The sequence below is a fragment of the Perca flavescens genome, chromosome 15, assembly GCF_004354835.1.
Source record: "Perca flavescens isolate YP-PL-M2 chromosome 15, PFLA_1.0, whole genome shotgun sequence".
NCBI classification, from domain to species: domain Eukaryota; kingdom Metazoa; phylum Chordata; class Actinopteri; order Perciformes; family Percidae; genus Perca; species Perca flavescens.
Window position 1 is genome coordinate 18004818 of NC_041345.1, and position 16100 is coordinate 18020917.

The 16100-nt window shown below is 40.7% G+C and overlaps 1 protein-coding gene across 3 annotated transcripts in view; it reads left to right on the forward strand.

Moving 5' to 3' along the window:
- znf385c (zinc finger protein 385C) overlaps nt 1-16100 on the forward strand; it is a 168528-nt gene that overhangs the window by 137689 nt on the left and 14739 nt on the right. For 2 of the 3 annotated variants that reach the window (XM_028599926.1, XM_028599928.1), the window contains 3 exons: nt 2324-2371; nt 9205-9315; nt 15451-15670. In XM_028599926.1, coding sequence (XP_028455727.1) covers nt 2324-2371; nt 9205-9315; nt 15451-15670 — 379 coding nt within the window. The remainder of the gene's footprint in view (nt 1-2323; nt 2372-9204; nt 9316-15450; nt 15671-16100) is intronic. The other variant, XM_028599927.1, reaches the window with a different exon arrangement.

The window sequence follows — 16100 nt, forward strand, 5'->3', positions numbered from 1 at the left end:
TGCTCTTTCTATTTTCAACCCGTCTGTGACTCATAGCTCTGTTCAAGCCTTTATGTTGTCCGATAAAAAATGTGTGTGGCAAACCACAGCAAATATAGCACAGAATTTAAGCACTGTTTTACTTTTGCACATCATGCTTCTTTTATTAGAAAAAATAAAAGTTTTTGTAGAAGAAAATGGCAGTAGAAAGGGGCAATACATTATTAATAAATGCAGCAGGAAATCATACTTACAAAGTTGCAATGCTATTTAGTCTTTCAGTCATTGTTAAATAGAATACAACTCGCAGTAGGATGTGGAATCTACTGCAACCAGAATGCAAAAATTATAATAACTGTGGAAATGACATCAAATCAGTGTTGCTTCAGTCCACGGAGATGATTGGCCTCCATAACACACAGTCTGACAGCTCAGCTGTGGCATTAATCACAAAGTCCATTCAACTGGGAGCCCCAGGTTCTCTAAGCCCTGATAAGGCACACGTTGTCCCGGACGTGTGCAGGGGGGAAGATGAATGAACCTGTCTCCAAAACTAAATATCCTCCGGTTCCCCTGGTGTCCCATCTTACATCCTCCCCCCCTCCTCTCTCTGTGTGTCTCTTTCTCTCTACCTACCATGAAACCCCATCACGGACTCAGCCACTCGGCGCAGGATAAGTTCTGTCTGCACCAGGATGGCGGGGGGAAGACGGAGGGCTTGGACAAAAGACTCATTTATAGCAGTCGGTTCAGGATGGCTGCGGACGGACAATGGGCACATTCTTCAGTTCTTAAAACAAATAGCTGTGTGCAGCCTGCCCTGCTAAGGTGGACAGAGGCCGCAGGATTGGGAGAGCTAGGTTTCACTGGTCAGGCTTCGGCTAGTGAAGGGAAAAGTCAGTTGCTCCCAGAGGTAGCGTTGAATCATGTTGTTGCCTGTAGAGGCCAAAACAGCAACAAAGACAAAGATAGTCCTGAGGGAGAAGAAATACCACCAGCATGGAGGTTTCAGTGCCAGGTGTGTTTATTTCCCCTCTAACACCTGGCCTTCTAGAGGAATCCTTAGTAAAAGGACTCCACTCTTGCAGATGAGGCCATTGCCTTGGACATGGCACAGCTCTTTGTGTGGTACCAAGGAATCTGATGTTCAGGCTTGTGAATCAAAAAGAAAGCAAAGCAGTGTGCCATTGCTGCTGCCATCAATACACAAAAAATTCTTGATCTCTGGGCAGCTGAGGCTCTCTGCACTGCCATCGGTGTGGTTCCAGTGAGCGGTCTAACTCAGTGTGAGAACAACACTCTCCCAGTTCATCCCTCTGCCAAGCAAGCAGAGGAATGGACTAGGCCAGGCCCTGGGCCAACCTGGGGAGAGATCCAAGACGATTGTTATATGTGATACCATGCTGAAGGGTGCCGCAATGAAATCCACTGTCATTGTGGCACACAGACCTTCTAATGAAGCCTCGGCTTTCAATCTGCTGTTTATAGTTCGCCATCCTGGGACTGTCTGCATTCTATTCACAGACAGTTAAAGCTGAATTAGTCTGCCCAAAACCCTCTCCAAACACTTCCCTCTCAGCTGCACTGAATCATAATACATTAGTCACATAACTGAGATTACAATGAACTCTAACTTTATTTAAATACGAGCCGTAGCAAAGCTTGAAACAACAGGGCAATGCAGTTGTGTTAACAACAAACTAACTTATCCTATAGTGTTAGTCTATGCAAGGGGTCAATGGGAGTCCCCCCCCCCCCCCCCCCCCATAGATACCTAGGTACAGTACAGGCCAAAAGTTTGGACACACCTTCTCATTCAATGCTTTTCCTTTTTATTTTCATGACTATTTACATTGTAGATTCTCACTGAAGGCATCAAAACTATGAATGAACACATATGAAAAATTCCACTAATTAACCCTGACAAAGCACACCTGTGAAGTGAAAACCATTTCAGGTGACTACCTCATGAAGCTCATTGAAAGAACACCAAGGGTTTGCAGAGTTATCAAAAAAAGGGTGGCTACTTTGAAGAATATAAAATATAAGACATGTTTTCAGTTATTTCACACTTTTTTGTTAAGTACATAATTCCATATGTGTTCTTTCATAGTTTTGATGCCTTCAGTGAGAATCTACGATGTAAATAGTCATGAAAATAAAGAAACACATTGAATGAGAAGGCGTGTCCAAACTTTTGGCCTGTACCGTAGATTTTGATCTATAGTTAAGCGTCAGATTGAGATAACCAGTAGCATATTGTACGTGATCAGGCTGTATCATAATTAAATTATATTCCCCACAGTAACTGTGTGTACATTCTTTAATTTACTTTGTGATACAGGGCTTCGGTGGGCTACACACATACTTACAGAACAGGAGCTACATCCAGGTAACTTAAAACGCCATTTTGCCATGTGTCATTACTAAATAGAAGACTGCCGCTGTGCCATTGCTGTGTTTACCTTTCATTAATTCATACAGAGTGGTGATCGTGGTGAACAGAAGGTCTGCAGCGTAATGGCTGTGCTAAATATGTGTTACTGAAATGTTGTCTTCATTCTTAACAGTTTCTAAAAGCATCGGAAACTTGAATGAGAAAACACAAGCAGCTTAAGCTGACCAATCACAATTCATATAGTCCCACTTGTACAGTAGCCCTGGCTTGAAGTTATATTTCTGAGGAGGCGCACGTGTACAGGTAAAGTGTAACCCCTTGATGCAGAAGTATAAATACAGCTGATTACAAATTGATTGCAGTGATAGCCCCATCTCAACAGTGTTAATAAAGCAGCAAAGATCATGGGCAGATCTCTGAATACTCGTTTAACTTAAAGAAATGCCTGCCTTATGGGTGGATGTAAATCTCCTTTAAACTTGCATAATTTTTTTTATCAGCAAGAACAATATAGGATTTTTTCAGTATTGTGAGAATTTCTATCCTGGACACTGTGAATCAAGCCCCACTTCTCTTATTACAGCATAGCTCAGCCCCATTTTGGAGGTCTGCATGCTAAATGAAAAGTGTTTTGTGCACACATACTGAGAGGTTTATGCCTCAACACAGAGGTCCAGGGTCCGAATCCGACCTGTGACTATTTCCTGCCTGTCTTCCCCCTCTCTCTCCCCTTCTCACCTAGCTGTCCTATCAAATAAAGGCGGAAAAGCCAAAAAAATAATCTCTAAAAAAAAGTGTTCTGTGGTGATAGTCACGTACAGTAAATAGGATTCCACACCAGCAGAATGTATCCTCTCTTCACTGTGAGGTAATGAAGAGAAAACCGCAACAGAAAGACACATATCTGAAAACAAAATATTTTTCCTTTCAATTTAATTGCATAACACAAAAGTACTCAGGTGCACAATAAAGTCAGACATTAAAACCGATAGCAGTCCCTTTCATCAGTGCTTACAGAGTCATGCTTTCAGGTCACTTAAATATAGCAGGCACAGGTGCAATCAATAAGCCATCTGTTCAGTTAAGTAGAAACAGGAACTGTTGCAACAGCACAACTACATAATATACTAAACAATACTGAGTAGTCTACTGTCATATAAGTCAAATTAAATAATCTTGCTAGACATAAAAATTCAAGCAAGCATGCTACCCCCATTGCTTTGGTAATTTAAAGCAAGTGAAATTAAAGTTGCAAGTGAAATTAAAGCTGCAAGCAGCGTTGGATGGGCCCTCGCTCTTCTGCGCGCGTCTGGGTTATTGGCGGATGCCACTCCTTGCGACCGTGCATTTGAGCGGCACTCAGACACTGCAAATCGTCACCAATGAAAAGGGAACTCTCTGCTGAGTTCAATGATACCTCACACAAGGGTCTATGTCATACAGTTCATTAGCTGTAAAAGGGGCCGTGGCTAGACCAAAGGGGGTGGGCTAAACCATGACCAATGAAAACAGAAATCTCTGCTGAGTTCAATGATGCCTTACACAATAGTGTACATCAAATGGGTCATTAGTTATAAAAAGGGGTGTGGCTAAATCATAGGGGGGTGGGTCAAACCATCACCAATGAATAAGGAACTATCTGCTGAGTTCACTGATACCTCACACAAGGATCTACATCAAATGGGTCACAAGTTATACAAAAGGGGCGTGGCTACTGCATAGGGGGCGGATCAAGCCATCACCAATCAAAAAGAAACTCTCTGCTGAGTTCAATGATACATCATACAAGACTCTACCTTAAATGGGTCACCAGTTATGAAAGGGGCGTGGCTTAAGCATAGGGGGCGGGCCAAATCATCACCAATGAAGAAGTAACTCTGCTGAGTTCAATGATCCCTCACACAAGGGTCTACCTTAAGGCGAGACACTACAGGTGAATAGGGTAACATTTTTAACTAACAGATATCACCATGAAACTCTCCCAGTATATTACTGACATTAAGAAGAGAAAAAAATGTATTACAAGTTTTTTCTGTAATTTAATCTTTAAATATGCAAAATAGGCATTATCTAATTAAATATGTGTTAATTTAAGCTCCGGCTTAAATATGAATATTGGATAAAGCCATGTTCATGTTTTTTTCATTGTGTTCAAATGTTAGTTTAGTATACAACATTCTTCATAATTTGGCCCCACAGTCCCAGAGAAAGTTTGTGAAACCTTGTGAAGAGGCAGGTATTAGAACTACGCGAGCGTCTTCTAGAGGAGATTGTTATGTTAACTTTAGGTCCTCTACTTTTGGGCAGAACTGCTTTTCTGTGAAAGCTGCAGGGATGTGGAATTTGTTGCCAGTTGTTGTTTGAGAGAGTGTTACTTTGCAACAGTTTAAAGTTAACCTCAAGAAGTGGTTGAAAGACGGTCAGATTTGTGATCATTAATACAAAACTGGTAAATTAGGTTACTGTTTAAATTTTAGGTAGGCAATAATAAAATTAAAAAAATTAAAAACACAAAAAAACTATAACAATTGTACATACTGTAAATATTGACATTGCATGTCTGTTGAGGTGATCCGTGTGTAGGTGCTGCATTTGTATTTTATCTGTATTTTATATTGAATGAACTTATTAGCAGGAATGCTCATTATCCACTGTATATAACTGCTGTCACTTTGCCTCTGCCCAGGGACTACAGATGAAAATTAGCTTGTAGCTATCTCTGGTCTGTGCAACACATTTGTTGTGCAATGTCCCTGTAAAATAAATAAATAAAATAAAAAACATATTAGATGGGAAAAAATTACAGAGGGTTTTATGTATATCTATATATCTATATCTATATATATATATATATATATATATATATATATATATATATATATATATATATATATATATATATATATTTGTTATCCTGTAAATCAGAATATATTTTTGCAGTGTTTTTTGGAATAAAAAAAAATTCATTGCATTAACAGTCTGTGCTCTGAAGCCACAATTTCTCCATCACAGCCAGCATGGCAGAGGCACCCTCATTGAATGTAGAAATAGCCATACTGGCTGCAGCCTCAACCCAGCTTTTCCCCACAAAGACTGTTTTTGGACATCAGGCCCATATAACCATGTTTAGGCATGCGTTGGCATTCTGAGTGCCTCCATGCTGCATGCGCTTGAGCAGGCTGTCACTGGACATCCGGTGATACACAGGGATGAGCTTCTTATGAATTATTCAAAAGACCAATATTTAGAACATTGGAGAAAGCAAACAAAGTAGACTAAATTGTTATTTGACAGATTATCTTCACACTGTCATGGATACGAAGAAGAGACGGATCCTGACTTAATACAGGCTCAGTGACCACCAACTGGATCAGACAGAGATGCACTTCCTCCTCCACTGGGAAAAAGTATCTTCACTAAGAGATTTACACCTTGGAAAAATAGCCAAAAAAATAAAACTTCCCAAAGTGAACACCAGAAAAGAAGCCAGAAGTTCTCCTAGGAGAGGTGACAGTAGCTCCACTGACAGCTAAATATGTATCTGCCTGCCACAGCCCCAGGGACTCCCAACCACTTAGGATCCAAAAATTACAGATTTGTTTAGTATTGTATAGTAATTATATTAGAATAGTATATAATATATATATATATATATATATATATATATATATATATATATATATATATATATATATATATATATATATAAGTCACACCTACATATTTAATATATGACATGTAGGCTATGAATTTCTGTAAACTGCTTGGAGAGAGAGAGAGAGAGAGAGACACTGATTACCTCCGCTGTCTAAAAACTCCTGTTTTCTGAACAACAGTTTACACATCAACGTAGGCCTACTATGTGATGGCATTTCATCATCTGCTGTCTTAGTTTGTAATCCCCTGTGTCTTCTCCGAGATGATTTTCAACCGTTTTCGACGCACTTCTTTCGACATTCTGAACTACCGCGGAAATGTCAGAGCACTTCAATTGACGATTCTGAACGAATCACGTTGTCAGAAATTGGCATCAGCCAATGAGATTGTGCATTTAGAGTTAAATCCCCCCTTTTACTTTCACGATTGGTTGCTGATAAAAAGAAAATCACCATATTTGGATCCAACAGCATTGCACAGGAGCGAGAGAAAGAGCGGGATGATTTAGAAAGCCAACTTTTGTTGAATTTAGGAGAAATCAAAGTGTAGTAAAATAAAGACCTAAATGTGTATTTTGGACAAATAGCCCAAAATCTCAAACTTGCCTTAAACGGTTCAAATGTTATGAAAGGGGGCGTGGCTTAAACATATGGGGCAAATCATCACCAATGAAGAAGGAACTCTCTGCTGAGTTCAATGACACCTCACACAAGAGTCTACCATAAACGGTTCAAATTTTATGAAAGGGGGAATGGCCTGAGTAAGTGGGCGTGGTTAAAGTATAGGGGTTGGCTCAGTATCACATGTAGACCACAAATTCTAAGTTTCATGTAAATCAAATGATGTTAGTCATATAAGGCTGATTTCCTGTTGCCAACGGGGGGCGCTATGACCAAAAGTCAATTTTGGCCTGTAGGTGTTCTCAGGCCTGGACTCTTGTCAATCGTGAGAAATTTCGGCCAAATTGGACAATGTACACTAAAGTTACAACAACTTCTTCGTTCATCGATAAATAAAAATTAAAAAATAAAATGGCTGTCACACCACGCCCACACTGTTTGACGAAAAGTTTTTGTTTTCATAACTTTTCATCTTTAAGGTGTTGAGATGACACAGACCAAATTTGAAGTCGATCTGATGAAATCTCTAGGAGGAGTTTGTTAAAGTATAGTACCTTGACTTTTAGGCCTACTTCCTGTTGCCACTAGGGGGCGCTATGACTTTGAGTAAATATCGGCCTTTATTTGTCCTCAGGGTTGGACTCTTATGAATCCTGAAAAGGTTCGAGCCAATTGGACGATGTACACTCAAGTTACACCCACTTCCTGTTTAGATGGAAAAGCAGGAAGTTTGTCAAATTACAACATGTGGAAATGGCCAAAATCGCACAAATTTTGAACTTTCAATTCAAAATGGCGGACTTACTATTGGATTTAGGGTATGGCTCTAATGACGTTTTTTATACGTCTTGACATGCTTCATATGTGTACCAAGTTTCGTGAGTCTACGTTAAACGTACTGCAGGGGTTACATTTTTTTAAATTTTGTAGGGGTGCTAGTGAGCCATTTTTGTGCGCCTATTCCCAAAACCCTTAAAATACGTAAATTTGACGTGAGTTTTTGAGTATGTTAAGCCCCTCAAAAAGGCGATTCATTTGCTGGATAAAGAATAATAATTCCTTCAGTTTCAATAGGGCCTTCGCCACGTAAGTTCAATGCTCAGCACACCAACGTGTGTTTTCCATTAACCTGCTGATTAGACCTATTCTCAGTGTAAAGTTGGCCCATATCCCAACTTAACAGGTGCAACTGTGAACAGTGAAGAAGATATCGATCAAGATCATTGCGTACAAACCCCCACTGTCCCGAGAAGAAGTCTAATTAGACAAATTAGTGGATACACTTGTGTGGGTGGACCATAGGTGTTACATTTGTATGCAAATAATTGGCATTGTTCAAAGCCGATTGAAAATGAAAAATATATAGTATAATTGTAAAACATTTTGAAGAAGAAAATATCTTAAATAGAATACAGTTTGATATAATCAATAAGAAATAGTGTGGGATATGTAATATCATCAGTGTAATTGTTGTTACACTGCAGACAAAAAGAGCTTCAGAGTCTCAACAAGGCCATCTTTATGTGGAGTGTCAATAAACTGGTGATTTTTCCTGTTACTGCATAGATATGTCATCTAAAGCTCAGGTCTTAGATTATCTTTAGGCAGTCAAGCACTGTTTGACTTTCTTTTTAATGGCCAAAGATTTGTTTCTCAAAGTTATGTATATCTGTTGTTGTTGTTGTTGTTGTTGTTGTTGTTGTTGTTGTTGTTGTTGTTGTTGTTGTTCTTCTTCTTCTTCTTCTTCTTCTTCTTCTTCTTCTTCTTCTTCTTCTTCTTCTTCTTCTTACTTAATTGAACTTGGCATGGCTTGTTGATTTCCCCTGTGCCTGGTATACTTTGTTTACCTGCTCACTTTTGCACTGTAACAAAGCAGAAAAGAGTAGAAACAGTTGGCAGCCATCTATTGTTGAAAAGCATTACAGTCAGCCTGAATATATTAACATTTGTAATTAATACAGTCACATAACATTCGATCATTGTGACAGTGTAGGAGCAATGCTTAATTAGTTGTCATGCAGTATAGTTAGATGAAATGTAAAAAGTAGGCCTTTCCACTCCTCTCATCTCCATTCCCATCACATCACAGGTTCATGATGCAACCTCATGCTAGTTTTAATTTGTGCCAGATTTATCGTAAATCTGCTCAGCTATAACAGGTAGACACTCCCTGCTTGTCCCTGATTTCTTGTTATTAGTTTATTTTTATTTTTTAACTCTTTAATCACTATGATGAACATGGAGTGTATCATCTTCATCCCCTCTGGTTCCATGCAGGGGGTTTTAACCTTCATGAAGGTATCATTTATCACGAATAACTGAAGTTATTTCCCCATTACATTCTACTGCAGCTGCTGGAAGTATTCGGGCGAAATGTTGTGCTGTCTACTGATGTATTAGGGGATACTTAATAAAAGTATGGCCACAATAAAGATTGAATCTTGTCTTACTGGGGAACCTCACCTGAGTTGTTCTGCTGCACAAACATTTCTTAATTTGATTTGGCAGCACTAATGTTGTTTGTACTGGTCTTTTCTTACTGTCTCTCAGATGGACCCTGTCCAGAAGGCAGTGATCAACCACACATTTGGTGTCCCTCAGCCCCTCAAGAAGAAACAGATTATCTCCTGCAACATTTGCCACCTGCGCTTTAACTCAACGGTAAGAAATGTTTTGGTGGCTTTATGCCTTGGTGTTTACGAGAAATATAGAAAGCTTGTGGGACGATAAGAGAGAGAAAGAGACAGCATGCCAGACTGTGTCATTTACAGCATAAAAGCAATCTATTCCAAAAAGTGAGACTAGCCTCAGAAAAACAAAACTCTTTGTTTTGTGCTATCTTCTTGAATATCGTTTATTTGAAAATATTGCCGTCCCTCAATTACCAAAGCCCATCTACTGACTGTGTGTGTGTATGTGTGTGTGTGTGTGTGTGTGTGTGTGTGTCTGTTTGTCTGTTTGTCTGTCTGTCTGTTGTTTTGGTATGAGGGATTAGACAGCAGGGAAAGCTGTCGTTTATCAGCAAAGAGCAGAAACAATCAGTAGCCCCAGCAGGAAGCAGCATTCTCGGCTTCTCTTTCCATTTCTCCCATCCTTAACACCCCGAGCACGCGCACACATAAACAAATACACATACTGCACGCTTGCAAACATGCACGCTAGAGCACACACATTCACACAGAGAGAGACACACAGACAAACATCCCATGACACTTCATGCATATTCACATAAACAAATAGACAATAGTCCAGAAAGCCTTAAGACATTAATGTCTAGGCACAATAAAACACACACACACACACAGGCACAAACTTTTTTTTGGACTCCATCTTCAAAGAATGGCTGAGGCACAGGAGACAGCAAACTGAGGGGGGAGAGGAGACTCAGACGTGTTCCTCACACACTAGAGCAAATCCCATTCCCTGCCTCTGCACACCAACTTAAAGAGAAGTGACAGGTCTGACTGTAGTTTTATCTGTCTCTCTGAGAGCATCACTACTCTCCTAACACTTCCATGTACCCTCCACAGACTTTGCTCACATATTAATATTCCTTATGCATAATACTCAAAGGGGCAATAAGTATGCTTTCTCTGCTGCTCAGTATTGCATAATTCAGCCTTAAAGAGCAACTTAACACTGGCTAAAGAGCTTGTTTTTGCTGACCTCCTGTGGTGTGGACATCATGAAAATACGGTGTAGCTTACAGGTAGGAACGCTAGTCGTTGCTCCCTGTATTCTAGTGGTCAACATTTTCAGAAATACGCTTATTCACTTTCTTGGGTTAAAAGTGCACTATGAGTTCCTGCATGGTTTCATCGCAATTTAATTTTTGTCTCAAATCGTAGGCATCTCTCCTTGATCCGCTATCTGCCTGCCCCCTGAATACACTGTGAAAAAGCCCGGTCTCGAGAGACAACACATGGGTCGTAAACGTCAAACAAACACTAGGGGCACAGGCTGTGCACCAAAATACAATAAACCACGTTTGCAGCAGCTACTCTCAGATACAACTCACGCTACTCAATCAACCCCCCGGCCCCCATTATGTGCATGCGCACTAACCCCCACCTCCTCCCCCAACCCCAACTACGTTCCTGATTGGCAGGAACGTGGTTTGTTGTATTTTGGTGCACAGCCTGCAGAGCTGTATAGTAACGAAGTATAACTACTTCACTACTGTACTGAAAGGCTGTATCTGTACTCTACTGGAGTATTATTTTTCCACTTTTACTTCAGTAAATTTTTTTGATGAGTTCAATACTTTTACTCCGATACATTTTTTATGTGCTGCATCGTTACTAGGGCTGCACGATATTTTGTTACATCGTCTACATCGCCATGTGCACATGTGCGATTAGTCACATCGCAGGACGTTGCGATGTTGATGCTTAAACTTTTTTGCTGCTTGATAGAAAAGTAAACTTTCACCGTTCTCCTTTTACATGATTGTTACCGGCCGAGCCTTCCCCTTTAAGACAGGTGGTCATGTGGGCAACGTGTGTATGTGACAGAACGTTAGTCCGACGGGGTTTGTTAAGGTGCTGACACACCAAGGAGATTATCGGCCGTTGGTCAGTCTGGCGAGGTCAGTGACTCAAATCTGTTTGGTGTGTCCCATGCTGTCGTCAGTCTGGGGGGCTGTCAGCGTTCATTTTGGCCGACCTGACATGTTCAGTCGCCGGCAGGGCAGTCGGGACTCACCCGGAAATGGGGAGTGGAATGAGGTGACTAGAGTCTCTCAAAATCTGACGAAAATCTTTTAAACTGACCTTTGTTGAGCTGAAATGAAGACAGATTCAGAAACTGCAAGGGCTATTTCCCGCTTAAAATGTTCTCAGAAACATGTTTCAGTGAACTATTTTAGTACAATATGAGATCGTATTCTGAACGGCCGCCATGACAGTCTGGCTTTGAATTTCCGGAGAAAACAAACCCATGTGACGCGTTCGTCCAATCAGCTGCCGGTTTTCATTTCTTGGGCAACAATACAGATTAGCGCCGCCTGCTGTTATAGAGATGTATTACAACTTAAACTTTTGACTGCTTTCTTTAATAACACAACACAATACTTGTATTTGAGTAGTACATTTTAAAATAAACTACTTGCAATACTTAAATAAAACATTTTTTGAATACTTTAGTACTTCCACTTTAGTGTGGTGCTTAACCCTTGTGTTGTCTTCCTGTCGACCATGCAACACTTTTGTTTTTCTGTCTGAAATTTTTTTTGTTTGTTTTGGCCGTCTTTATCGTCACTTTTGTCACCTTTCCCGATGTCTTTGGCACTTTTCCTGACATTTTGTGTCACTATTTTTCCGATATTTTTGTCTTTTATCAATTATTCTTCAAATGCTATAAAATTGAATAATACACCTGAATTCAATGAAAGTTGTGAACTGATCATTTATTTTACTTGTGAAGAGCATTGTACAAAACCAACCACGATATTTTTTTGAAAATTTGGTTGAAGGAAAACCCCAAATTCTGATATAGAAAAAAAAGGGGTCAAAATTGACCCGAGGACCTCAACGTCTACTCAAGTCACTTTTTTTTTATAGAGCACTTGTACTTTTACTCAAGTCTGGGTCTCTAGTACTTTATACATGTCTGACAACCTGTGCCCCTAGTGTTAGTTTGACTTTTACGACCCCTGTGTTGTCTCCTGAGACCGGGCTTTTTCACAGTGTATTCAGGGGGGCAGGCAGCTAGCGGATCAAGGAGAGATGCCTACGATTTGAGACAAAAATGGAATCGCACTGAAACCATGCAGGACCTTATTGTGCACCTTTATGCACTCTTATATATATATGTGTATGCTAAATATGAAACTGGAGTCAGTAGCAGGTTAGTCTAGCTAAGCACAAAGACTAAAAACAGGGAAACAGCTAGCCTGGTTCTCTCCTAAGGTTACAAAATATTTCTAACTGCACTTTGAAACTAAGCTGGTTTTACAAGGGGGCGTGTGCCAGACTATTTCTTAGTCAGACAAAGTAACTTCTTGGAGTCTTGTCATCACTGTGAGGTTGCCAGGTAACCAGCACAGAGTCCAGGACATTGCTACACCTGTATGACAGCACACAACCCCCCCCAAAACCACAAGGTGTCTTTTTTTTTTACAGATTTAATAACGAGATGTTTCGCAATTATTCCGCCTCACTGTTCAGTATAAAAGATACGGACATGGAATGGAGGGACATAGTTGTTTCACTGTTAAGCCGACAGCAGAGGTAGTAACAGAGCCTAATCGACGTCCGTTAGGGACAGCATGCCGGGACTACACGCACACACATACACTAGACGCCAACGCTGTTGTGTTACACGTCACTTCTTTTGCTTCCAGAATGCCGGCATTCTATCTAAAACCACACACTGGGGCGGCATTAATGCCAGCGTTGTTGGTTTCAGTCTAAAAAAACAGCGTCGGCGTGATGGTGGATCTTCTTTACGGCAGTATTGCGTAATCTCTGTGTAAAAGAGGCCATTGTTAGGGGGATTATTATTTTCAGACCGACTAAACTAGCTGTTCCCAGCTGCTGCTAGCCAGCTGCTGGCTGTAGCTTTTAATTACTTTTACAGACATGAGAGACATTCATCCAACTTCTCTGCAAGAAAGCGAATAAATATATTTCCCAAAATGGCAAACTATTCCTTTAATGTCACACTAGAGGAACACCTGAGTGCCCTCTGGTTTCCTTGGGCCTTTCTACTGTAAAACTAAAATTCCCCTTTTTTTTTTTTTTTCAAAAATGGAAATTAAATTGTTTGAAGAAGTGACGCCATTACAGCATTTTGCATGCTAATGTGGATCATCAGTTATTTCCCTTATATTTTTTGTTTTGTTGTTTATTTAAATTTCCAGTCAAGGCGACAGGAGGGCTTTTGTTGTTTGTGTGTGTATTTAATTGAAAGCACATGGATGATTACGCAAGATTATTTTATGTCTTTTCTCTTGTTCATCATATTTAAAATACAAATATTTATACCAGAGTGCTGCAAATATCACAGAGACAACTGTGTCTGGCAAATTTACTAAAGGCAATACTTGTTACCACCAATCTGAACATTTGTAGTGACTTGAGGGGAAACATGCACCTCCACAATCAGTGATCAACTCAGTGATTGTTGAATTAATTAAGCACACCAATAGGCAGATCCATTTGATTTTTATTATGCCTTTTTATTATTTTAGCTACAAGCAAGTCATTATTGGGAGAGATGATTCAGTGCCATTTCAGAGCTATGGGGGGACATGTTCCACACCCACCAGACATAATGTCTATGCACCAGATATACTGTAGTCCAGTGTTCACTTTTAGCAGTAGGATTGCTTAATCACCGGACAATGAGGAGAATCCCTTAGAAGAGTACTGTATCCTGCTGGCCGGCATGGTGATGTGAAAACCAAAGCTCATTTCACACCTTGTCATTCTGCCTCCACTGAGACTGAATTGGACGGAGAGACTGGTGATAGAGAAGGCGCTGGCTGAATTCGTCACATCACGCTAATCTCTGAAGCTTTTTCACGGCAGATCACTCACACGATGTGCTGAAGTATTCAAGTTGTTTTTACAGATGCTTTGACAGCCACATTATTCATAGGTCTTCGCTATATCCCACCATTAGGCTCGCTAATGTGAAGTGTACCTGTTTAACTTCATCCCCAGACTGCTAATGTTTACAACAGCTAACACATATGACTGGTGGCAGTGGTGGTGCGTGTATGTGTGCCTGGAACCTTGTATCCGTGCACTCACACAGCACAAGCACTAACTGCTCCTACTGAAACAGTCTTTTAGTAATTTCTGCATACTTATTCCTCACTTAAAAGCACTTCAAAATGAAGTCCAGTCTCTTTACTCAACTTGTTTTGTCCCTGAGGATTTGCATGATTTATTTCTCGGGGAATTAAAACTGAATAAGGGCTCGGAGCATTGCACTCTTGGCGGAAAGACTTACCTTGCTCCACATAACAAAACATACACCTATTGGAAAAAGGCTATTTTATTCTTAATCCTTCATCCATTAACTCTTAAATACTGATGGTATGACAATTTCCATATTACTCTTCTCTATAATTTGTGTTATTTGGGGACATTTAACTTTTTCACACTTGAGATTTAATTTGGAACTCATTTAGCCAGGTTCTAGTTCTGCTCCTTCCCTCTATAACTATGTTCTATCCAGGCCAGGAGCTGATGAGAGCTGATCCCTGGAGGTTGTTTTAGCTTTTAATGACTGATCTCTGTATTGATTTCTCTGCTATTCCTATGTATCCACGCTTGCTCTGACAACATGGGCTTTGTTCTCGGATTGAACAGGGCCGTGAGAATGATGAGAATGTGAAGGTAAATCTTGATCCACCCAGAGGGTAATTTGTGTGAACGTGTTTATTGCTGCATTGCAGTCAGTCAGAATGTGTTTTGCGTCTGATTTGTATTTGTGGGTTTGTGTGAGTGCTCAGATGTGTGTATGTGTTGCCACATGTCTAGGATATGCAGAGGCTGCCTCTCACAGTGCACATTAATAGGGTAGTTGTGGAGATGGGATCCTCTTTCTTGTTGCATATTACACATGCAATTATACCTCTGGCCTCCCAATGTGCCAGCGCTGTTATCAGGTGGAAACAGACTCTCGTCTTTGCATCCTGTGTAAGCCTGCAATAGAGTGAATATTCAGGCGTGCATTTTAACATTTATTTCACGTGGGCTCAGTCTTTCCAGCAGATAATGCATTGAGTCAAACACTCCTTTATGCTTTTCCCTCCTGACCTGGTTTTCTCTCATTTTCCTGCAGAACCAAGCAGAGGCCCACTATAAGGGCCACAAGCACGCCCGGAAGCTCAAAGCCATGGAGGCCCAGAAGAACAGGCAGCGACGGGCTGGGGAGGCCTCATCCACAGGAAGGGAAAGAGACCGTGAAAGAGACCGGGAACGAGATCGGGACAGGAGCAAGACGTCCACATCCGATGCAGCTCTTCCCGCACTCATGGATACAAGCCTAATGGAAGGAGCAAGTACGTAAACAGAAAGCATCTCTTGTTGATCACTATATAAAGCTACGGTTCCCCATTCTACTCCATTTCATCTTTCTAAACCTCGCCACTAGTCTATATCCACGACATTCCACCTCCGGGATTGCTCCCGTGCTGCCGGAAATTCCGCCGGATCACTGTCCTTTCGCCCAGATGTCCGGTACCTTCTGTATTCTTTGTGTTGGAATTTTAAACTCGATGCCGACGTAAACGGTAGTAACGAGACCAAATAAGAATGAAAGTTTCGGTGCCTCATTTCGGTGCCTGACTTTACACTACACCTGACAGCAGGTAACGTTAGCCTACCTTTAGCTAGCAGCTGGATTAAACATGGTTAAAATGCTGACAGCTAATGTTAAACAGTGTGAAGTGTGACTGTATTTCACTGTGGAGGACTTCAACAGCGGGATGT